The 26,197-nt window shown below is 40.0% G+C and overlaps 1 protein-coding gene across 10 annotated transcripts in view; it reads left to right on the top strand.

Moving 5' to 3' along the window:
• LOC132403025 (1-phosphatidylinositol 4,5-bisphosphate phosphodiesterase beta-1) overlaps positions 1 to 26,197 on the top strand; it is a 1,013,243-nt gene that overhangs the window by 900,111 nt on the left and 86,935 nt on the right. For all 10 annotated transcript variants that reach the window (XR_009515160.1, XR_009515161.1, XR_009515162.1 and 7 more), the window contains 2 exons: positions 5,788 to 5,845; positions 14,617 to 14,703. Coding sequence is in view for 7 of the 10 variants with exons in the window: in XM_059986239.1 (XP_059842222.1) it covers positions 5,788 to 5,845; positions 14,617 to 14,703 (145 nt within the window). In the remaining 3 variants the exon portion in view is untranslated. The remainder of the gene's footprint in view (positions 1 to 5,787; positions 5,846 to 14,616; positions 14,704 to 26,197) is intronic.

Below are 26,197 nucleotides of genomic sequence, written 5' to 3'. Positions count from 1 at the left end.
CAGGGGCCTGTGGGAGGAGCCACAGGAGCAGTCAGCAGGGGGCGTGTCCAGACAGGCACATAGTTCACCACACCTACTGTCCATACAGATCTGTTCATTACAGTGGTGCATTAAGGTAGAACAATAGAAGAGTACAGGATAAACTGTTACAGTACAGAGAAAGAGCAAGGCAGGTAGACGGTGAGGTGCAAGATCACAATTAGGTGAAGAGTGCATCTTATTGTACCGGGGAAGCGTTCATCCCCAGCACCATTGATGTAAATAGAAGCATCTGCACCACCCCTGAAGTCAATGACCATCTCTTTTGTTTTGCTGACATTGAAGGAAAGGTTGTTGTCATGACACCAGGTCACTAAGCACTGTATCTCATCCCTGTACTCTGACTCATCATTATTTGAAATGCAGCCAACAACCGTATCATCTGCAAACTTGGAGATGGAGTTAGAGCAGAATCTGGCCAAGCAGACGTAACTGTACAGGGAGTAGAATAGAGTAAAGGGATGAGGATGAAACCTTGTGGGGCGCCAGTGTTGAGAATAACTGTGGCAGAGGTTTTGTTCTATCCTTACTGAATATGGTTTGTTGATTGGGAAGTCAAGAATCCAGTTGCAAAGGGAAGTGTTGAGTTCCAGGTTTAGGAATTTGCAGATGAATTTGTTTGGATTTATAGTATTGATATTATAAAGCCAGGAAGAATTCTTAAGCACCTGCATTCCCATAATGCACCAATTGAATCACTCCAGGGACTTGAGTTAAACCATTTTTAGCAGCCTACTATCCACCTTTTCCAATGGCCAAAATTTCTGTGAAAATCAGAAGAGTTCTCCACCTAAAACTATTGCTTTTCCAAATGATTAATTCCTTTGGACAGCAAAAGGCAACTTTTGAGTGACTTCTGTGGAAATAAGTATCTTGGTTAAACATTTCCTGTCTCAGAGAATGAAACTCCTAGGAGATTTTAATTTAACTTGAAAGCAACATTTTAAATTCCAGTTGCAACAAAGTTAATGAAGATAAAGTGGTCTAAATCCCAAGCAGTAGAAAACAAAATGGACCTTTTTAATTTGAAGAATTGCCATTTGAATCTATCATTTCAAGCCTTTTTAAAATTACATTTGATTCTTCTTCAGTCATATTTAAAGAAAGAGGAATGCCTTTAGCACTGTTCAAAGACTTGTTTTTTTGATGCAGGGGTTAATGCAGTCTCTGAATAATCCCATTAGTTTGGTGTCCATGAGTCACCACATTGTCCTCAGCAAGCAACTCCCACACTTCAATTAAATACCTCAATCAGTGAACCTGATATTTAAAATGGACATGAACAGTTCTAATGCTTTATTCACCTCAGACAAATGGAACTCATTTTCCTCAATACAGGGCACAGCTATAGATGTAGGGTTGCCTGTTGACAGCTCCCAAGCTTATCTTCTTTAATCATTGTGTTCTTACAATGAGCCAGAGGGCTTGCCATCATCCTGATGAAAATTGCATGTAACCATTTTATGGCCTTATTATTCTGAACCCCATGCTTGTGATGGAGCACCATTTTGAGGAAAAGTAGACATAGAAGAGATCTTGGGGCAATGTGGGCTGTTTCTTTCATCAGTGGCTTGAAGTGTCTTGCTTTCACTTCACCGAGGTAGCATGCAATTTCTCCCCCATGTAGTTACTTTCATCAGTCACTGGCACAAAAAATGCAGACATTGTATAACAGGTGGGAGTAAAACCTTAGGTTACCATCATAAATGTTTCCTTTTCTTGAAAATGTGTGCATGGTCACTGTTGGCTATAATCTACAGTATTGACCCTTTTGTGTGTACCAAGTTGATTTTAACCATCCAATAACAGTATATTGTAGGGGTTGGAAATCTGGGAAAGAAAAAGCAGGATATGCTGGAGATACTCAGCAAGTCAGAAATAGGATTAATGTTTCAAATTGATGACTTAAGTTGGATGCAAAAATGTGAAAGTAAAAGGAGTCTTAGCATGCAGGTAAGGGTGTCTAGGGACACAACAGACACTGGAGGTGCTGCCTGACCCGCAGAGTTCCTCCAGCGACGCACCAGATCCCAGCAACTGCAGCCTCTTCCATCTTCAAGGGTATATTGATGTGATGGCGGGGTTGGATAGTGGAGACAGGAGAGATTAAATAGTAAACATGGTGATGGATTACTTAGATCTAACCATGATGTGGTTCTAATTCAGTGAACATTATAAAAAAACATTCTTTTAATCAGTTAAGAAGGCGATGTTGAGAAGAAAACAGTGGGAAATCAAAACAAAATGTTCAAAACGCTCTGCAAGAATAAATAGCTTCTGTGAAGAGAAAAACAGAATTATAGGCAGCTTGGGGAGGAGATTTACTCAAATCACCTTTCACCAGAAATGGAGAAAGTTAAAAGAGAAACACGTCTTATATTACAAGAAAGGGGGAGAGGAAAAAAGACATGTGATATAGTGGAAATCAAAAAAGACACAAACGGAGGTGCTTCTGGCTGAAAGAAGGTGGAAGTTTGTCTGGAGAAAGTACACATGAGAAGCAGTGAAAAAAAAAATCAGAAAAGATGAAACAAAACAGCTCAGGACGTGGCTTGCTCTCAAGTTGCACTTTATAGATACAACAAGACCTATCAGAGGGTAACTCCTTTCTCTGTGTGTTGAGTCCTATCTGCAGTCTTTCCATTAGCCATTCCTTGCTGGCATGAACTGCCAGGTGTTGTTGCATAGGCCCACGTCTCCTTCAGTGATCATCCCAAGCTCACCTTGCCGAGGCCCACCTTTCCAGCCTGGGGTCCAGTAGACTCTGTCTGTGGGTCTGATCAGCAGCAGGGCCTTGAACAGCACAGTGAGGAAGTCCTGTCCCAAAATGCCTCCAAAAGTGTTCACAGCTGGCAGAGCCTCATCACCAAAGTTGTGAGGGATTTTAAATAAAACTCAAATGTCTCTGACATCCTGATGTTTTACAAATCATTAAAACTAAGATATAGTGAACATGGGGAGGGTATTTCCAATAAAGGGAGAATTGAAGACAGGGCCGGGGGGGGGGGGGCGGGGGGAGCACAGTCTCAGAATAGAAGGACATTCCTTTAGAACAGAGATTGGAAGGTTTATATCAAAAGGGGAAAGATTAAATTGGAAGTTTTGTTTTTGTTTTTGTTTGTGGAATAAGCCAAAGGAAGTACTAGAGGCATGTACAATAACAACTTTTGAAAGATAGTTGCTGTTCATAGATAGGAAAGGATAATAAACCTCAAGAATGGTTGAAAAGAGATAAATATTTTAATGAATATACTGTTGGTGGCTGGTAAAAAGACTATTACCAGGAAATGGTTATCACAGGAGAGCCCAACCTTAAATGCATGGATGGAAACTACAATGGACATTTACAAATAGAGAAGATAGCAGCATCTGTTAATCATAAGTTGGAACACTTTGATTCATACTGGGAAAATGGTTTAACTTCATAGTTAACCTCATAGGCCTGATTTTATCCTCACAAATCAATGAATATGTTGTAAAAAAAAAGATCACTCCCTACTTGTACATAGTTTTCTCCTTTCGCTTATTCTTTCTTTCCTCTTTTTTGTAAGTGTATACCTCCAATAAATATTTGTGGCATATATGACTATATGATATATATGTACAATATCTGAAATATTTGTTTGATGATGAATTTCAATTAAAAAATAAATTATAAAAAAAGGAAAGGATGAGAAAATGATGGTCCAAAAATGGGCAATTGGAACTAGCTAGGATCGGTGTTTTGGTCGTCATAGATCAGTTGGGCCAAAGGGCATGTCTCCATGTGGCCTGACTCTTTGCCTCTAAGTTACTGGATGAGATTTTGCTGGCCATCTTTCGGATGGTTGATGTACTACATATTATTGCTGTATGTTGCATTAATAAAAGTACTCTGCTTAGATTGTGCTTCATTTCTGCAAGGTTCTCCTTCCTGTATGCCACAACTTAAGTGATGAAACCATAGAATCCCTGGAAAAATGCCATTAGTTGCTTTTTATAATGCTTTCCAAGTGTTTGTGCAACTTTCTGAGGTCAAAGGAGGAAATGGAGAATTCACCGCAAAGCAGAATTTTTTTAAATCCCTAAGGAATCTATTTTAAAATTGTGGCTATTTTATGAAGCAGAAGTTAAAGGAAACAAAATAATTTGAAATGTTCTACATTCTACATTCATCAACCCAACAGGCCAAAACGATAGCAACAACTTATTTTTTTCTCTGTTGGGGATCACAGGTCTGTAAACAAATTGAATGTAGCCACTTAAATAATTGACAAATAAAAGTCTCCAGAAGTTTTGATTTCCTGTGTTCCAACTGTGCTAATGGAAATCAAAGACTTCACAAATTGATTGTTCCATATTCAATAAATTTAGTTCTGAATTGAAGCTAATTGTGGAAAAGCTCATTTCTATTGAGCATCTAAACAAACCGCTGTGTAATTAAGGGGGAGATTTTTCGTTTTCATTTGCGCATGAGTTTTTTTTCTGCTTAGCCTGTTTCTATGGGAACTGTAATGTGAATTTGATTGCTCAGTCTTTGGAATGCATTCATTGCACTTTAACCCCAACACACATCTGTTCAGTTAGCAATATAACAGCTCAATATAGGCGCAGTTGATGATCTGCCTTGCTGTGTACTATGTGAGGCTAGTGATTTTAGATTGCCCATATGCATACAGGCTTTATTAGTTTACCGAAGAAAGGCTATTTATTTAACTCACTGAGTACAGTTTTATGTTTTATCAAGTTTTCCCTATTGTTCCTCATGGTTAATGGGAGGCATTTGGCATGCTTGGACTCAGTGGTGGGGGTTGGGGGAATTGACCAACTAAACCATTTATTACATGGAATATAGGTCCTGTGCCCCATTTTTGACTGTTTTAATCTGTCCCTGTCCCTGTAAAATTCAAAAACACAAGAGATTCTGCAGATGCAGGAAATCCAGAATAACAGACACAAAATGCTGGAGGTCAGGCAGCAACCATGGAAAGGAATAAAGAGTCAACATTTTGGGCCAAGACCCTTCATCAGGATGTCAACTCTATTCCTTTCCATAAATGCTCCCTGACCTGCTGAGTTCCTCTGGCATTTTGGGGGTGTTACCCTGTAAAATACAATCCTATTCTCACCCTCCATTTCCCAACTGAAATATTTTGAAAGAATTAATTATTCTTTCTAAGGATGCTGGTTTCTTGTGTGTAATTTTGTCATAAATGATTAATGTTGTTTTATTCATTTGGGAATGATGGCAAACTTCTTGAATTGCAAGTTCAGTGGCCTAGATTGGATTACTATACTAACATCATTTCAAAGTTTCAAAGTAAAATTGTAAAATTCTTAAACACGAGATCATCTGCAGATGCTGGAAATTCAAGCAACACACACAAAATGCTGGTGGAACACAGCAGGCTAGGCAGCATCTGTAGGAAGAAGTACAGTCAACGTTAAGGGTCTCGACCCGAAACGTTGACTGTACTTCTTCCTATAGAAGCTGCCTGGCCTGCTGTGTTCCACCAGCATTTTGTGTGCGTTGCTTGTAAAATTCTTGCGGGCATACTCAATACATCCAATAACCATACTAGGATCAATGAAGTTCCTCATTACAGGTTGTGGACATTCAGATAGCACAACGAACCCTTTTTTATAGGAAGTCCTTGAATGTATCTGTATATTGCTGTGCTAGAGATGAATGGAACCATGTAAAAAAAAATTTTGATAAAAGCAAAGTAACTGACCAGGAATGTGTGACTAATTACTGACTTGTTGCAGGGAAAAGACGGAAATTATTAGAGCCTACATCCATGAAGTAGTGCAGTCTATCAAAAGGGTAAGTACAAAGTACTTTCATACACTTTCCCTAGCTGAAGCTTTATGTCACATTCCCCTTTTTTTTAAATAATGACTATTTGCTATTATCAGAAGCCCGTGCTTGAGAATAGAGCCCATATCTATTTTTATTTCTGTATAACTCATCCATGTGAAAGATACCAGGGTCAGAAGAAAGGACCCTGTAAGGACTATTTTCACACTCTGAATGTATCAATATCACAGAATAGTTTTTATTGGTTGAAGGAGTGATGCCAATAGGATACGCACCTCACTTGTGTTCTGGGATGATCACTCTCTCTTCATGTTTAATTCAAGTTTGAAAAGGACACTAAGATATGACATAAATGTGAAATGAGCTCAACATGAATACAAAGTGCGAGTTAAAATTACACAAGCACATTTTCTAAACAAGATCACAGAGTGTTTTTAGCTGTAACTCCTATAGGTAGTGGTATATTATTATCAATCGGGGGATTATTAAAGCCAGGAGGGGCCAAGAAAAGTCCTGTGCAAATAGGATTAAGGAGAATCCCAAGGCGTTCTGTGCAAACATCAGGAGCGAGATGATAACTAGGGAAAGGGTAGGGCCACTCAAGGATAAAGGGGGAAACAAATGCTGGAGAGGATGTTGGTGAGGTCTTTTTCGTCAGTGTTTGCCAAAGAGAATGATGTGTAGGGCAGTGAGATGAGTGCCAAGTGTATTGATATGTTAAAGCTTTTCAAAGTAAAGGAGGAGTTAGTGTTGGGTTTTTTAAAGAGCGTTGAAGTCCCTAGTGCCTGGTGGAATGTACCGCAGGTTATCGAGAGAGGCACAGGAGGAGATTGCTGGGGCTTCAACCAAAACCGTGGCCTCTCTAGTCAAGGGCCAGATCCCAGAGGACTGGTGAGCAGCTAATGTTGTTCCATTATTCAAGAAGTGAATCAGGGATAATCCAAGAAGCTATAGACCGGTGAGTCTCATGTCAGTGTTAGGGAAGTTACTGGAGAGAATTCTTAGGAGTAGTATTTATGAGCATTAGGAAAGCCATGGCCTAATTAGGGAGAGCCAGCATGGCTTTGTGTGGGGAAAGTTGCATCTTACTAACTTGATTGCATTTTTTGATGAGGTGACAAGGATGATTGATGAAGGTAGAGCTGTGGATATGGTCCATATGAATTTCAGCAAGGTGTTTGACAAGGTCCCTCATGGGAGACTCATCCAGAAGATTCAGGTGCATGTAATCCTTGGTTATTTGGATTCAGAACCGTCTTGCTCACAGAAAACAGAAGGTAGTGGTCAAAGGGACATATTCTAGCTGGAGGTTTATGGTGAATGGTGTTCCGTGGGGATCTGAATTGAGAACTCTGCTATTTGTTATGTATATAATTGACCTCAATCAAAATGTAGATGGATGCATTAGTAAGTTTGCAGTAATACAAAGATTGATGGCATTGTGAAGAGTGTAGAAGACTGGCAAAGAATACAGTAGGGTAGAGATCAGTTGCAGATAAAGGTGGAGAAATTGCAGATGGCATTTAACCCGGCCAAATGTGAGGTGTTTGCACCTTGCTAGGTCAGATATAAGGAGAGAGTACACTGTTAAGGCCAAGACCCTTAATTTCAGTCACATCTGGAGTATTGTATACAGTTCTGGTTGCTCCATTATAGGAAGGATGTTGAAGCTTTGGAGAGGGTGTAGAAAAGGTTGACCGGAAGCTGCCCGGATTAGAGAATATGTGCTATAATGAGAAATTGGACAAAGTTGGGTTCTTTTCTCTGGAAAGCCGGAGGCTGAGAGGAGATCTAATAGAGCTTTATAAGATTACAAGAGGCATAGATAGGCAGACAGCATCTTTTTCCCGGGGGTGAAATGTCTAATACAAGAGGGCAAACATTTAAGGTGAGACGGGATAATTTTAAAAGAGGTGTGAAGGGCGGGTTTTATTTTTCCATGCAGAGGGTGGTGGGTGACTAGAACGTGCTGCTTGGATCAGCGGTAGAAGGAGATACTTTAGAGATTTTTAAGAGATGTTTAGATGGAACATGGATGTAAGGAAAATGGAAGGATATGTAGGCAGAAGAGATTAGTTTAGTTAGCCATTTGATTATTAATTAGTTGAGCATAACATTGTGGACTGAAAGATCTGTTCCTGTGCTGTACTGATCTTTGTCCTATTATACCAATTTTTACATGCCATTTAGGCATGTCATGCCACGCAGAGTTATACTGAGCTGGTAAAAGGGAAACAGAATGCAGAATGTAGCATTGCAGTTACAGAGAAAGTGCAGTGAAGGTAATTTAAGTGCAAGGACCATGATGAGGTAGACTTGAACTTCAGGGAGATCAAGAATTCATCTTTCCCCATTTGAGAGACCATTCAAGAGTCTGATAACTGGAGGACAGAAGCAGATCATGAGACTAATAGGTGGCCAACCCCAAGTATAAAGAGGCAGTAAACTGACATATTCTTTATCTACACATGTATTTGTTCATCAGATCACAAGGATATAAAAAATAAACCATCTGCACCTATGTGCTAATTGTTCACTATGATTGTGACTTGCCCTCGTTTCCTTGTTTCCTTTTGTATTTCAATATCTTTCAACCTCTGTGTGTTATCCTGCAGCTTTTACATATAGTTACTTTTCTGCATCATGTTGATTGATTTATACAGTGTCATTTTAAGTTTTTATGTGCAGATAAAAATGATCAAAACTGACTTTTATAGCCATATTGTGTCCATGGACTTATCTGATTCCAAGAATCAGACCTTGAAAGGTGTTCTGGTGACCAAATAATATAAACATTTTATAAAATTTATGAACCCTTCAAATGTGAGAAAGGACTTTTTGCTTGCTCTTATTTAGATCTGAGAAGCAGTTTCCAGGATTGAAGCTTTGTACTTTTTAGGTTTAATTTATGTACATAATATCTAAACTGAAGTATTGCATGATTGCATACAATACTGATTATAACATTTAAATTACAATTATTAAGCATCAGTTTCATGGGCAAGATGCTTTGCAGAATGGAAATGCAAATGAAATAAAAACAAATATGCGAATTCCACAGAAAGTATGAATAATGAAATACTATACCTAAATGTAAATGAAGTTGTCAGTGCTCATAATAATCATTCATGTACTGATTCTCAAGTTTAAAAATGTTATTAGAGAGCTGCCCAGCAGAGGGAGGCAAGCCCTGATACAGTCCTGGATGCAGGAAACAGCATCACACCTGGAAATAGAAATGGATATCCTACTGCTGTTAAATGACTGCCTGTGATTCGTATCCTGCCTTGCACAAAATGTCACGTCCAATGAACTTGGATCTTGAATATACACCGAGTAGTGCTTTTCTGTTAGGAATCAAGAGCCACCATCATTTACCTTTCCCTCTTCCTAATCTTTTATTAAAATCCTCGGTCCTTTCTACAAAATGATATCCTGAAAAGCATTGCAAGGTTGGCCATGTTTTAATCGTCACACCATTGCAGATATACCTTGATGCCCAAAACCCTTCGGCTGTGAAAAACACCATTAATTTCCGAGGCATACACTTCTTCAAAGAAAAACTTTTGACATACCGTTCACTACCCTTGAACCTTTAATCTGTATGTAATGCAGCCAGGCACAGCATTTTAAAGTACCTTCTTGCTCTTATTAAGATTCCAATGCCAACTACATCCTATTGCATGCAAGCTCCTTGTCCAACAACCTCAGAATCAGATTTAATATCACTAGTATACAGTATTGTGCAGAGATCTCAGATATATATATATATAATGTCGCTAGTTCAAGCCTCAGCTAAGGCTGCGTGTGTGTTCTTGAGCAAGGCATTTAACCACACAGTGCTCTGCGACACCGGTGCCAAGCTGTATCGGCCCTTGCCCTTCCCTTGGACAACATCGGTGGAATGGAGAGGGGAGACTTGCAGCATGGGCAACTGCCAGTCTCCCATACAACAGATGCCTATATATAAAATGTGTGTGTGTGTGTGTGTGTGTGTGTGTGCGCTCGCGCGCCTGCAAATTTTGCACAGAACTTTAGTAATTTTATGCACTGCACTAATACTGCTGCCACCCAAAAAAAATCATGATAGACGATTTTTTGAAGTGATGCTGAACCTGATTCTAATATGAGCCTCTGTTGTGGACTGAGAGTGGGAAGGGTGTAGGGGGAGGGGAGGAGTAGGAAGCACCAGAGAGACATTCTGTAATGGTCAATAAGCCAATTGTTTGGAATGAAGTGACCTTGCCTGGTGACTCAGGGCTGGGTGTGTCTGCACCCGTACCACCCCTGCCCCAGGACTCCTTCTCTGCCACCTGTCCCACACCCATCTGTGGCATTCCACCCTCGCCATTCCCAATATCCTTTGCTCCCGCCAGATTTACAAATTTGCTCTTTGCTCCACATTGACAAATACAGTACTGTGCAAAAGTTTTATATATATATATGAGATAAATTACAGTAAGAAATACTTTTTTAAAAGCTTAGTGCAAAAAAAAGAACAAAATATTGTGGTAGTGTTCATGGAATCATGGTCCATTCCGATATTTTGATAGCAAAGGAGAAGAAGCTGTTCCTAATATGATGAATATGTCCTTTCGGTCTCCTGCTCCTCCTCCTTGATGGTAACAATGAGGGCATGTCCTGGTTGATGGAGGTCCCTAATGATGGACGGCACCTTTATGAGGATTGCCTTTTGAAGGTGTCTCTGATGTTGGGGCGTCTACCGCCCATGTTGGAGCTGGCTGAATGTGCAACTTTCTGCAGCTTTTTCCAGTCTTGTGCAGCGGCCCCTCTGTGCCAGATGGTGATTCAACCGGTTAGAATGCTCTCCACAGTACACGTGCAGAAATTTCCAAATCTTTGGTGTCTCCTCAAGTCTCCTCAAATTCTTAATGAAATATAGACACTGTCATGCCTTCTTTGTATTTACTGTATATCAGTGTTGAGTCCAGGATAGATCTTAAGCGATGTTGACACCCACGAACGTGAAACTGCTTACCTTTCCACTGCTGATCTCTTGATGAGGATTGGTGTGTGTAATCTGCACTACTGGGTCTCCCTTTCCAACAGCATTAATTGCAACAATACAAAATATGCTGGAAACATTCAGCACATCAGGCGGTATCTGTGGAAAAAGAAACAAGAGTTAGCATTTCGGGTTAAATACTTCTGTTAAAACAGGAAAGGAGAAGATGTTGGTTTTAAATTAGATGAAGCTGGGTGGGGGAGGGACAGATAGTACAACAGCAATATCTGTAAAGGTTGACATCAAGATTGCCATGGGGACGGATTGGTAATGAGAGCATTTAAGCTGCGACAAAGAACCGTGATGTGCTGATTGTGAAATCGTCATATAAAATGAAGAGCTTATTACTACAAAAACTAGTTGAAGTGAATAGTGTTAATTAAAAGTTCAAAGTAAAATATATTATCGGTAAATAAAGGCCACTACATACAGCCCTGAGATACTTGTTTCTGCAGGTATACTTAGCATCTCTTTAGAACAGGATCAATAAACAACAAACTATGCAAATGCAAAGATAAGGATAAATAAATAGCAATAAATAACTGACACTAATTTCAGAGGACTTACCTAAAACATATCCAGGAATACAGAAATAAAACATTTTGCTGAGGGCTCTTCCATATATGTACAGGACTTTCTTACTCCTAGTGTTAGAGGCCTTAATTTCAACAGTCTAAGTCCTTAGCCTGACAATTCATCTTTCACCCCTCAATCATCAGGACCAACTACTACTGAAAACTTTAGTTCTCCACTTTTCTAATAAATCTGTCTTTAGGTTTGTTGCCATTTTTGCTTCTTACTGCTCCTGTACAACAGCGAGCAACAGTTGACACTTGCTTCTAATGTAACAAAATGACTTTAAAGACATATTCTTCCCTTCTCTTGGAACAGTGAAACTGCCTTCATAATCTTGAAAGGAAGAAAAGAACAAAAACACAAGAAAATCTGCAGATGCTGGAAATCCAAAGCAACACACACAAAATGCTGGAGGGACTCATCAGGCCAGGCGGAATCTACGGAAAAGAGTAACCAGTCAACATTTCAGGCCGAGAGCCTTCATCGGGACTGGAAAGAAAAAGGAGAAGTCAGAGTAAAAAGGTATAGGGAGGGGAGGAAGAGGTACAAGGTGATGGGTGAAACTGGGAGAGGGGGAGAGGATGAAGAGCTGATAAGTTGCTTGGTGAAAGAAGTAAAGGGCTGGAGAAGGGAGAATCCGATAGAAGAGGACAGAAGACCATGGAAGAACGGGAAGGGGAAGAAGCATGAGAAGAAGGTGATGGGCAGGTAAGGAAATAATGTGAGAGAGGGAAACAGGAATAAGGAATGGTGACGGAGAAGGGGGCAATTACCGGAAGTTCAAGAAATGGATGTTCATGCCATCAGCTTCATACCACTTACTTGCGAGTCTTTTGTGGTCACCTGCTGTGTCCAGTGCTCCTAATATGGCCTCCTGTATGTCAGCGAACCCCAACATTGATTAGGTGACCACTTCACTGAGCACCATTGCTCCATCTGCCAGAAAAAGCAAGATCTCCTGGTGGCCACCCATTTCAATTTTACTTCCCATTCTGACATGTCAGTGCACGGCCTCCTCTAATGCTGCAATGAGGCCACACTCAGATTGGAGGAGCAACACCTTATATTTCGTCTGAATAGCCTCCAAATTGATGGCATGAACATCAATTTCTTGAACTTCCAGCAATTGCTCCCCTCCCCCTTCACCATTCTCAATTCCTGTTTCCCTCTTTCACCTTATCCCCTTACCTGTCTAAAGCCTCCCTCTCATGTCCCTCCCCCTTCCCTTTCTTCCATGGTCTTCAGATTGCCCCTTCTCCAGCCCTTTATCTAGTTCACCAACCAACTTCCCAGCTCTTTACTTCACCCCTTCCCCTCTCCCAGTTTCACCTGTCACCTACCACCTTGTACTTCTTTCTCCCTCCCCCACCTTCTTACTCTGACTTCTCACCTTCGTTTCCAGTCCTGATGAGGGGTCTCAGCCCGAAACATCAACTGCTGACTCTTTTCCATAGAAGCTGCCTGGCCTCCTGAGTTCCTCCAGTGCTTTGTATGCGTCACTAAGAAAAGGACATACCTGTATATTGTTATAAATGTAATAATCTTTTACCTTAGAATGTTAGCCATGACTCCAAAGCTGTTAGAGGGATTAAATACTGATTTAAAACCGTCTGTTGCTAATATGAATGGTAAAGTGAAGAATGCAGCATAAATAATTCTGAGCCAGGATACACACTCTCCTGATGTGGCTTTCTTGCATGTTTGGTTGTGTTTGAACAATGTGTGGGGTCCAATTGGTTATTTTCATAAGAACAAAAAGTGTTCTGTGAAAATGAAAAGGCTGTTTATCGATTTCCATATTCAGCTGGTATTCACTCATCAAGCTGGGTGGAGAGCAGAGGCTGTGAGCATGTTCTCCTTATTGGTCAATAACAAAGACAATTGGAATGGAGAAAGACTCTAAACATAAAAACATGGAGATTACATGAAAACAAGACACTCAAGATAGGCAGCTGATGGAACGTGGAGCACATAACAAACATCTTGAATGAAAACTGTTTGCTCCCAGGTAAGGCTAATGGTACTTAGAAACATTTCAGCTAATGTAGAACATTGTGAAGAATTTCCTTTGTAATTATAGTTTCCCCCATGTGCTTAAAACTTTTCATTCTTAATGGCCTGGCATAGAAATTCACTGCCGACTTTGGTCAGTCATCATTACCCGAGGTGTTAACCTTAATGATGTGAATGCCTTAATGAATGTGAATAGAAATATGCAACTGTAAATGGTACAGAATCTTAATGATAATTACAGTATTAGTAGGCCAGAGGCCTAGAGTAATGAAATTGTAACTTGAGTTCAATTCCCACCAAGTCTACTGGGGAGCTTAATTACTGTTAGTGAAGTGAATGTGAAACAAGAAGCTGCATTAGTAATTGCGACCATGAACCTCCTGGATTGTGCAAAACCAATTTGATGAAGAAATGTTTCGACTCACAGTCCACAGCAATGTGACTGACTCTGTATCGGCTCAGCAGCCCACTCAAATCCTCTGGATGCTGCACGCACTGTGAGAACATCTCCCTTCACCCAGAATATCATCTCACCTCATCACTATCCTTCGAAGGGCAAGCAGTGCTCACATTCTTTTGAATAAATTATGGAAATCTGAAAAACAGAAAAGGTTGCATTTACTCAACTACATTGCTGAAGAGAAGTGTTGTCCCTTAGTGTTGTCCCTAATGTTTGAGTCAGCCTTGGGAATTAAAGGATTTAGAGAAATGAATTTGCAAAACATATCACTTTGTTTTCAGGCTGTGGTTTCAGTAATAAACTTGTTACGTGCAGTTGACATATAAATTCAATTTGATTGCAACTTTTGTATCTAACTTTATGCTATCTTAAGTTGACTTTACCTGGAGTGAAGTAAAATGAGTCTGATTTTTAGGTCCTTATGCATCCCTTGGGAGACTCAACCTTGCACCTCCTAATGATTTATCCTTGTTAGCCTGGTTTATTTCTGTGTCAGCCATGTGAAAGATGACATCCACACACTACCAAACATAAAGCAAGCCTATGTTTACTAAGAGACACCAATGCCTACACTTCTGAAATATTTAATGAGTTGCAAGGTACCCTTAGTGGCATCCAGATGCTGTAAAGGGGCATTGAATAAATGAGCTCCTCTTTATTTTTGCATTTTGTTGATGACTCTTATTGATGTCAATTTTCCAGCTGGAAGATGGTCAATCCAAGAGGCAAGAGAAGCTGGTCGATAAGCACAAGGAAGTACGTCTGCAAATTCTGGACGAGAAACCAAAGGTACAGTTAAGCAAGATAAAAATATCAATTTCTTTATAAGTGATGAAATGGCTGAAAAAATCCGTGTCCAGTGAACAAGCAAAACTGAGTTTATATCGGAAATACTGTGTCAGGAATTTGTTTTTTAACAATTTATATCTTTGCTTGCCATGGAATAGAGTAGGGATGTACGTGATTGACTACGGTCGGTTATTTGGACTAAATCAATCTTTATTATTTTCTCTTCTTTCTGGTAACCTGTTTATGCAAATATGTACATAAATTGTTATGAATAAGAATTTGTACGTTTTGCAACACTGAATGCATTTGCGTGGATTTATGAATAGCAACACTGTGAATATATTTGTGTAGAATTAGAAATGTAGGCTCAATTAGTTTGCTAATAACTTTGCTGGAAATAATTGAACAGGCTCTCACAAGTGCATTTCTGATGTCTGTCATATGTAATCTGCCGAACATTTTGCCTTCTTCAAGGGAAAGAGTTGTATCATTTTCATTTACATATTCAATAGCCTTCTGAAAGATAATAACATCAAGGAAGAATACAAAGAGGGCTAGTTTAAAGGAGTTTGATGATAAGGATTACAGTGCAAATACCTCACACCTCTAATTATTTCTACAATTATGTTTATAGAAAAGTAGCTCTCTGAGCAGGGATGACAGTATGATTGAAAATCATTGGACTCTTTTACACCCCACGAGTCTCTGTATAAAAGAAACAGAGAAGTTGTAAAAACAGTTGCCAGTTCATGACTACCCTTATAACAGTAGAGTCCCAAACCACTTTTAGTTTGATCAGAGATGAACGATGCAGCTTATGGCATAGGGATAGCTATGCTGTCTTTGAAGACTCTATAGAGTGAACTCTGCAGAACAATTTGCTCAGTCATGTTCCTCCCTTCAATCCGTGGAGTATTTCAAGGCTATTTCTCTCAACTGTCCAATTTCCTTCTGGAATCATGGATTATCTCTGCAACTACTGCCCTCCTAGTAGGATGGTTCCAAGTTATTACCATTGATGGCACAAATGTAGTCCTTCCTCACTGTATCTTTAAACCTCTACAGCTTTACTTAGCATTACCTGCAATGAATTCATAGAGGCATTGTAACACCTATGTAAATTCATCATGCATACACTAGTCCTGTAAAGGAATCATGTCTTCTATATATCCAGAGTTCTACACATTATTTCTTTTCTTTGGTATTTAACCAACCTTCTTTGAGAGTTACTATTAATATTTCCACTGCTTTTTAAGAAGCTTCTATTTATCTAAGTAAAAGCTCCTATTTATCCCCAAACCTTGTGTGTCAATTTTTTAAAAAAACTTCCTCGTTAAACCTTACAAAGACAGAGACGCCACCACTTTCAAAGAGCATTATGTTACCATGGTAATGCCACAGGTACATCATGCAAAGCAGTTAAGAAAGCTATTTCCACGTTTCCACTGTGAACCCCAAGATGATAGATACATCACATATCATTTTTATGTTGAAATATTTAATCTTTAGAACTTGATAAATCTGTTCACAAGGACCATAATCATAGTGATGCCAATTTATCCGTGATTTATAACTTAACTTTATTGAATATTTCAAGCTGGACATGCTTAACCCAGCTTGTGCATCGAGGTAACCCCCATGCAATGCTCACTGCCAAAGGTCAGACAGGGAACTAACTGCTTTAGGCTAACAATGATGTGGAGTGGTCCACAAGCCACAACCAGACATAAGGCTCTACCTTTGGATTGTCCTGGCAGCATGCTGACTACTTGTGCTGTCAAGGTCCTTAACAAATGTTTTCAAACAATTAAAACTGATTCAAATACAAATGGTAAAAATAAATCAGATATGTTGTGCCCTGCTGCTTAACTGGGACTGAGGATCTGGGACTAATCCTGCAGCGACAGAGCATGAGGTTAGATGTCACAGCATCTGACGGCCAGTGAGTTCCAGACAAGGTGACCTGCACATTGATGTTAGTTGGTGGTTCTCCAGGTAGACACCAGCACTACATCAGCACAATATAATCCACTGTCGAGGACAAGTTTCAACACCACAGTAGCAGCTAAGCCCTCATTGCTGAGCAATTGTAAATGACCATGGTCGGCCATTTATCATGAGCTAGGTTAGCCGAGTTTGGTAGAGTAGAACACGACCAAATTGAGCTTTGGGGATGAAAATTTGTGCCGTTAATCTCCGGAGTTGTCTACCCCGAACAGAAGATCGATCATGAGAGCTTTTCCAGTGGAGGTAGATGAGGAAGTTGAGAGCTGTGGGGAAATGTCAGAGAGGAGGAATTGAGGTCGTGTTGGAGGGACAGGCTTGAAGGGCCAGGTGGCCTAACCCTGCCCCTATTGTGTTCTTGCATTCAAGCTTATTAAGCAACACACGCTGGGCATGGAGATTAGGGGAGACAAGGTTTAAGTGATTGGCAGAGTTTTCATTCTCATTTTCAAGCCAAAATGAACATTGGACATTTGGATGAGCTACAGGAGTGCACCCTTAAGTGAAACAGAATTAGATTAGTAAGAAGTAATTGTCTCCTTGAAGAGAGGATTCAGGAGGAAGGAAACTGGTGATGAAAAAATGGTAGGAGAGAAGATAATCATGTATCTGACATGAGTATCTCACTAAACCTGGATTATATTCTGCATTAAAAGATGCTTCAGATATATTTTGGTCTTCCTTGCTGATGACTATTTAGAATGATGTAAATAGAGATCCTGATTTAATTTTGCGAGTGTTCCTTGTAAAGGAAAATATTTCATTTTTTGAGTGAGAGTTATCCAGGTAAGAAACAATCATTTCCATCTAGATATAAAGATTAACTGACAGATTAACTCAAATCACATGAGCCCTTACCTTAATCAGTAGGCATGTCATGTGAAGATGCCATGTAAATTTTACAACATTATTTGAAAGTTACACATAATATCAGTGGCTGTAAAAATACACAGCCTTTAATGCTTGATTGTACCACTTTTAATAAATCGCTACTTTTATTGGTCAGATTTCCCCTTAACCGATTTCCTATTCAAGTTCAAATGCCCTTCTTTGTTTTGCTACAGAGAAAAATTCATGCAGCAATTGAATTCGATAAAACTCCATCAGCTAAAGATTAATGCAGTAATGATGATAATATTAATTTTTTTCTCCAAGGCCTCTCGGTGTCCTGCTCCAATGCAATGGAAGTGAGTTAATTTCATAAATCAGTGGTCATTTGTTCTTTCAAGCTGTGCAAATGAATTTATAGAACAAAATGACATAGAAAAAAAAATTCCCAGTGTTCTACAAGTTGAGGAAACAGATGAAAAGTTAACAACTCACCACTTTGCTGCCTCCTATAGCTCTAATATCAAAATCCAAAGTTCAAAAAATAGAGCTGTAATTGTGTGCTCTAAGCTGTGTACTCATCTGTACTACACTTAATGTCAAATGCAATCACACTTTGCAATGACTGGGTTGTGAAATGATTTTTCTGAGCAACAAAATGCCATGCACTTTTCACACGACATTAATTGTAACTATTGTTTTTTTTTATTCACTTGAGCTGTGCCTGTAGCTTCCTACGTACACTCACTGAGTCTGACACATTTGTGGGTAGGATAGGGGAAAAGACTTTCAATACCTATTACTAATGCAGCTGTAAAATATCAAAGTCACAGAGGGAGGGATGTGGAAAATGACACGATCCTTTTGATCCTCTCTGAAGCTGAGTGGGTCCTACAATGAAATGTTATTGTTGTCCAGGAGATAAAAGCAACCCAGTGTTGTTCCAGGAAATCAAGATTAAAGTTCATTTTTAATTGTGTTTAACCCATTCACTTTCAAATCACTCTGTAAAGCAAGACAGTATCCTCTAATTTTGTCACCAGACTAAAACTATTATTACACATGCACTGTATTAATATTCTATATATGACAATATGATCCCAAATCAGAAAATGTTCAACAATGTTAGGAAGCAGTATTGACTTGCAATGTTTGTCTCTTTAAAACAATACAACATTAGGACGTTGATGTAACGCTTTTCATCTTTTATTAGATTGCTGTGGTGGTGCGGCCGTTAGTGCTGCTGCCTCACGGCTCCAGGGAGTCAGGTTCAGTTCTGATCTCTGCTGCTTAGTGGAGTTTGCACATTCTCCCTGGGGCTTTCTGTTGGGTGCTTCAGTTTGCCCACCCGTCCGAAAGATGAGCTAGTGAGCTAATTGTTATTGTAAAATACCTCAAATTGCAGGTGTATGGTAATGGGATTCACTGGGCATGTGAGGGAATAAACTCAAAAATACAACTGCAGATGCTGTGGATCAAAGAATATGTACACAACACTGGAAGAACTCAGCAGGTCAGGCAGCATCCGTGAGAAAAGAGTAGCCAACGTTTCGGGCCGAGACCCTTCATCAGGGAATAAACTGTTGGGCTAGAGGGACAGGTGGAGGAGTAGCAAGGAGTACAAAATCAATGAGATTGTTTAGTTTAAGAGCAGGCATGGAGCTAATGGGCCTAATGGCCTCCTGTTTCATAGTAAATTGTGTGTTGGCAACATATAACACAGTGGGAATTGTATTTCAAACAACAAATTTTGGGCACAATTCACAATGGTCCATATATTCTGCAGTTTACGATATTTACAGTATATCTTCATTCTATCCAACCTTACTTAATAAACCACGTAACACATTCTCTTTTATGTGAATCTCTGCCCGTTGTCTCCAAAGCGGTTAGTGAAAGTTCTCCCCTTAAACTTTCCTGGGCACTAAGCTGGAAGACTGTGGAACTTAGGGATAAATGTACTTTGGACCCATGATCTAGATCCTATTTGATCATCTGCAATAGTCCACTGAAAAGATTATCTAATGGGAAAACGTTTCCCATTTAAAAAAACTTAAAGTGAAGAGGTTTTACTGCTAGTTCCTACTGAAGTTGTCAATTTTTTGCCAGTCACAGGGCTAGCCTCTGCATTGAACAATAACGAAATGTGTGAATGATTGTGAAGTTTTCGAGTAAAAACACAGGAACGGTCTGCATTCCATGACAAGGAACAAGACGTAATAAAACCTGAATCAATCCTAATTTCTTTTTACAAGCTAGTACTTTCATAGAAATGTGGAAAACTGAGAGTGAATGTAGGCCATTCAGCTCTTCAAGTTTGTTCTATCATTCAATACCATCATGGCTGATCCTCTAATGTAATAGCTTCATTCCTGCTTTCTCTCTACACTTATAGATATTTTGTCTGTCCTTTCCATCACCTTCCTAAATGTATAGAGTGACGTTGATGCCACAGGATTCTGGGGTAGACAATTCTACAGCTTCACCTCTCTGTGGGAGAAGAAATTTCCCCTCATTCTCAGTCTTAAATGACTCACCCCATAACCTGGTTACAGAAGCCACTGGTTCTATGTCCCCTAGTTACAGGAAACACTCACTTTGCAGTTAGTCTATGAATCAAAGTCCAAATGTTCTCTGTTTTCAATGTCATTACATTCTTCTCAGTTTTATTGAATACAATATAAGCTTAGCTGTCAAAACTTCTCCTGGCTGTCAGCCAGCATCTCAGGAACCAGTCTGCTCAGGCTTTCTTGGGGGACCCTCAGTTGAAAATTTCTCCTGCAAACCTGCACACAGTACTCGCATTCAGTCTCATAAAATCCAATTCCGTTCCAATTAATTTACTGTTTGTTTCTGACGTACAAGATTTATGATATACTGTTAAATGTGAGTTGGTAACCCTTATACCATTCAGTATATCTAATAGTTAAGAGGATACAGGTCATAACTATTAAGTGATGTTTTGGAACTTACTACTTAGCAGCACTAAAGGAGAACTTTCATACTAATTACAGCAGTTCAATAAAGCATTACCAGCAACTCTTTAATAAAGTAGGCAATAAATGCTGATTGTCAGTGCAAACAAATAAACAAACAGCTACTTATTAAACTGTTCTAATTATTTGCACACTGACTTAGCAGATTCCAACAAGTGCTTCATCTATTCCTGGAAGCAAGTCAAAGGTGTACCTATGCTGATCTGCTCCAGCACTTTAACCACGCTACTCGATGGTGCTCCTTCTTACCTAAACCACTCTCTTCTGACTATGTCATCACTTCAAGCAAGATCTGCAAAGCCTGGTTCCTGCATGTGGCCTTTGTATCCACAATTGAGCAGCTGCCTTACAAGCTAAGCTACAAGAGCTGCTGGTATAGAAATTTTCATTCCTTGACTACTCCCAGCACATCGCACACTGTGAATCGAAGGACTGACAAACAGTACCGAATCTTTTGATCTCACTTTCTTAGTTATTGTTAAGCTTTCAGTTTCATTGCTTTGCGATTATTGTCACCCTCAATATTAAACTAAATTGTGATCAAACTCTGAAGATATACAAGCTACATCTCCGTGTTCAGCTAAATAAATTTGATCTTGCTAATTTAATTTCTTTTCTTCAGTCATGATAATAGAATACCAACATACTGAGATGAGATCTTGGAGATGGAGGCTGTGCCTTAATCTTTTGGGCGATACAGGCTATGGCTTGGGAGCAGAGTTGCCAGAGGTGATCTTTTGCAGCTGCACTCTTCCAAGCAAGTGAAAAATATTTCTTTCACGCTCTTGGTACACTTTGTAAACTGCTTTGGGAATTGGGAGAATTTGGGAAGCAGGACATCCAGCATTTAACCTGCTCTCAGCTTTTATGAGGCTGCTACCATTAAGCTTCTGAGCAATGGTGACTTCTGAGCAATGGCACTGATTGTTGCCCATGCCACGCAACATCAAAGGGAACCATCTCCCTTCTGAATCTTGAAATGAAGGTTAGTTCTCTGAGGAAGCAGCTGAAGATAACTGGACCATCTCCTTCAATCCTCTTCTCTGTACTTCTGGTGCATTAATTCTTGAGGGGAAAATGCAGAAAACAAATCCATACACAGACTTTCATGAGTGCACTAGCATGTGTGATTTTCACAATTTCATCGCAGATCTTGTGTTACCGTTTTCTTACCAGGCATTGAATGGATCACACAGCAGCATCACGGCAAGGGAGGTTCACTTGAGGCTGCACATTCACTTCCGTGCTGGCAGTTCCCTGACCTTGTTTTTTTTCCATTTGAATGTTACAGAAGAAGACTGCACAAAGTCACTAGTTGAATGCATGGGAAGGACTGTCAATGAAACATAGGTGAAGGTATTGGGGGAGAGGGAAGAAGTTCCCATGTTTATAGACAATAGGTGCAGGAGTAGGCCATTCAGCCCTTCGAGCCAACACTGCCATTCAATGTGATCATGGCTGATCATCCACAGTCAATACCCTGTTCCTGCCTTCTCCCCATATCCCTTGACTCCACTATCTTTAAGAGCTCTGTCTAACTCTTTCTTGAAAGCATCCAGAGAATTGGCCTCCACTGTCTTCTGGGGCAGAGCATTCCACAGATCCACAACTCTCTGGGTGAAAAAGGTTTTCCTCAAATCCGTTCTAAATGGCCTACCCCTTATTCTTAAACTGTGGCCTCTGGTTCGGGACTCCCCCAACATCGGAAACATGTTTCCTGCCTCTAGCGTGCCCAATCCCTTAATAATCTTGTATGTTTCAATCAGATCCCCTCTCATCCTTCTAAATTCCAGTGAATACAAGCCCAGTCGCTCCAATCTTTCAACATATGACAGTCCCAGAATCAACCATCCCCGGAATCAACCTCGTGAACCTACACTGCACTCCCTCAATAGCAAGAATGTCCTTCCTCAAATTTGGAGACCAAAAACTGAACACAATACTCCAGGGGTGGTCTCACCAGGGTCCTGTACAACTGCAGAAGGACCTCTTTGCTCCTATACTCAACTCCCCTTGTTATGAAGGCCAACATGCCATTAGCTTTCTTCATTGCCTACTGCACTGCATGCTTACTTTCAGTGACTGATGAACAAGGACACCCTGATCTCCTGTACTTCCCCTTTTCCTAACTTGACACCATTCAGATAGTAATCTGCCTTCCTGTTCTTGCCACCAAAGTGGATAACCTCACATTTATCCACATTAAACTGTATCTGCCCCCTCACCCAACCTGTCCAAGTCACCCTGCATTCTCCTAACATTTTCCTCATATTTCACACTGTTACTCAGCTTTGTGTCATCTGCAACTTTAATTCTAATATCCTCCTAGTAATTGTTTATGCATTCCTTCACATACTGCACCTCAGGTCAACACACCTCATTATATTTGTCATGTGCAGATATGCTTCCAGCCATGTTCTTCTGGTTTTCCAAATACCCACCGTTGAACAATTACATAGAACATAGAAATTTACAGCATACTACAGGTGCTTCGGCCCACCATGTTGTGCCAATCATGTAACCTACTCTAGAAACTGCCTAGAATTTCCCTACCATGTTGCCCTCTATTTTTCTAAGCTCCATGTACCGATCTAAAAGTCTCTTAACAGACCCTATTGTATCTGCCTCAACCACCAACATTGGCAGTGCATTCGATGTACCATGTACTCTCTGTGTAAAGAACTTCTAACGTCCCCCTTGTGCTTACTTCCAAGCACCTTAAAACTATGCCCCCTCATGTTAGCCATTTCAGCCCTGGGAAAAAGCCTCTGACTATCCACACAATCAATGCCTCTCATCATCTTATATACCTCTATCAGGTCACCTCTCATCCTCTGTCGCTCCAAGGAAAAAAGACCAAGTTCACTCAACCTATTCTCATAAGGTACACTCTCCAATCTAGGCATTATCCTCGTAAATCTTCTCTGCACTCTCTCTATAGTATCAACATCCTTCATTTAGTGAGGTGACCAGAACTGAACACAGTACTCTGTGGAGTCTGACCAAGGTCTTATATAGCTGTAACTTTACCTCACAGCTTTTGAACAAAATCCCACAGTTCATGAAGGCCAACACACCATACAACTTCTTAACAACACTGTCAACCCGCACAGCAGCTTTGACTGTCCCATGGACATGGACCCCAATATCTCTCCGATCCGCCACACTGCCAAGAGTCTTGCACTTATCTGGGTTGAAGTCCATCTGCCACTTCTCAGCCCAGCTCTGCATCCTATCAATGTCTCCATGTAACTTCTGACAATGCTCCAGACTATCCACAATGCCCACAACTTTTGTGTCATCAGCAAACTTACTAACCCACCCTTCTACTTCCTCGTCCAGATCATTTATAAAAATCACGAAGTGGAGGGGGTCCCAGAACAGATTTCTGCAGAACACCACTGGTCACCATCCTCCATGCAGACTACAGACCATCTACAACTACACTTTGCCTTATGTGAGCAAGCCAATTCTAGATCCACAAAGAAATGTCACCTTGGATCCTATGCCTCCTTACTTTCTGAATGAGCCTTACATGGGGAACCTTATCAAATGCCTTACTGAAATCTAGATACACAACATCCACTGCTCTACCTTCATCAATGTATTTTGTTACATCCTCAAAGAATTCAATCAGGCTCGTAAGGCACGACCTGCCCTTGACAAAGCCATGCTGACTATCCCTAATCAGATTATGTTTCTCCAAATGCTCATAAATCCTGCCTTGCAGGATCTTCCATGACAACTTGCGCACTACTGAAGTAAGACTCACTCATTGTACAACCTCAACCTTCCATTCAGCAGCAGCATCAGTGCAGATATATTGAGTTCAAATCTGTGGACTATTTCCAAGAAGACAGGCTTGAGAAAGCAAAGAGTACAAATGAGTAGGGAGTCAAGGGGTGACACAAGCAATGGCCCAGACATTCCAATGTCTTATTTAGCTACTGAGCTCAGAATATTCAGACATCTTTGTTCATGCCAAAAAATGTTCATGGTAACACAACATCAACATTTCATGGAATCTTTGACCCTGCTTTTTAATCCGAATCATTTGACTGTATCTATCATTAAGATTTACAATATCTGTTTATCTAGTTCAGTATCTTAACTTGGCCAAACCACAGAGTAAACATACGACCCTTATCAGGAGAGCTCCTTCAAACAGGATTTGCATCCCAGATTAGATCTGAATTGTTTGACTGGTGTTTGGTTGACCAGGTTCCAAGCAGTGTTCAAAAATTGAACTGAAATTATATTGTCACCTCTTGTTCATTTGTCAATATTCTTTTTTGGAAAGTTGTGATTTCAAGCTTTGGCTTTGAGCACTGAAGTCTAGATGGTGAACTACTATTATTGTTGAAGGAGGAGTGTAACATTGTGGCTGATATTTCAGATGAAACATTAAATCAAAGTCCTATTTGCACACTTAGGTGAATATAAAAAAAACTTGGCAGTATTTCAAAGATAAGCATACAGCATCCTAGATACTGTTCTGATATGAGATTAATTGATCACGATCAATCATAGGAACTTGCAATCACGAGTGGTAACCATGTTTCTTACAGTGAGGCAGTGATCATATACAACTATAGAGAGGAAAGGATTTTTTGGCCCCAAGTTTTCTGCATCCCAGTGTGTAGACCTTTCATACCAGCTAATCACCATGTCTTTTTGTTAGAGAGATGTTAAACCACCGAACATCATAGGTTAATTCTAGAGACATGAAGGGTGAAGGGTTATGCTCTTCTATCAACATTGGTAATGAAACTAATCAAAAGCACTACTCTGGCAGAGATAATTTCATCTCATTCTGGTAATCAAGGAACAGGTCGAAGAAGCAGTACTTGGTATGTTTCTCTAGGTACATCAAGACGCAAGACCATGGCCAGGTGTGCGCATATGCACACTTTAAAATCCACTTCTCTAGTCCTCTTCTCTAGCGTGTTTTCACCACTTCCTTCCTGCAGCAGGTCTTTAGCTGGACAGTAATGAAATCTCCTTCAAACTGTTGCGACATACACATTGACAAATGGTTTACATGAAGGAACGAACAGAAAGGCTGTTACATGGGTGGGTTTTGTGGATTTTTTTGTTTCCTATTTTGTCAATCAAGTCAGTTGGTGAGAAATTGCATTGATTGCAATACTTTCGAGGAACAGGCTGAAAGAAAATACACTCTGCAGGAGCAACCATCTTATGGAGTTGCTGTTTAAACATCTCAAATGCTTTGTAAGGAGGAGCACACATTAATCAAAGACTACAGCTGGTTTGATCTGCATACACAATGGGCAGGATTTGCATGCTTCTGACTCAAGGTCATTTTCCAAGGTCACCCTGGTTTAACCATCAAAGTTCAAAGTAAATTATTATTAAAAGATGCAAATGTCACTATATAATACATTGAGATTCACCTCCTTGCAGGCGTTCACAGTGAAACAAAGAAATACAATAGAATCAATGAAAAATTACACACACATGAGGTCTGACAAACATCCAATGTGTAAAAGACAAACTGTGCAAATAAAAATAAATAAATAAATAAATAAATATAAGAATAATACTGAGAATATGAGTTGTAGGGTCCTTGAAAATAAGTCCATAGGCTACCCATTACCCTACTTCCCCTGCAGTTTAACACACCGTTCATTTCCTTCCCTGTTCCA

The sequence above is a fragment of the Hypanus sabinus genome, chromosome 12 (genome assembly GCF_030144855.1).
Source record: "Hypanus sabinus isolate sHypSab1 chromosome 12, sHypSab1.hap1, whole genome shotgun sequence".
In the NCBI taxonomy this organism is placed as follows: Eukaryota; Metazoa; Chordata; class Chondrichthyes; order Myliobatiformes; family Dasyatidae; genus Hypanus; species Hypanus sabinus.
This window is presented reverse-complemented; position numbering and strand designations above follow the sequence as displayed.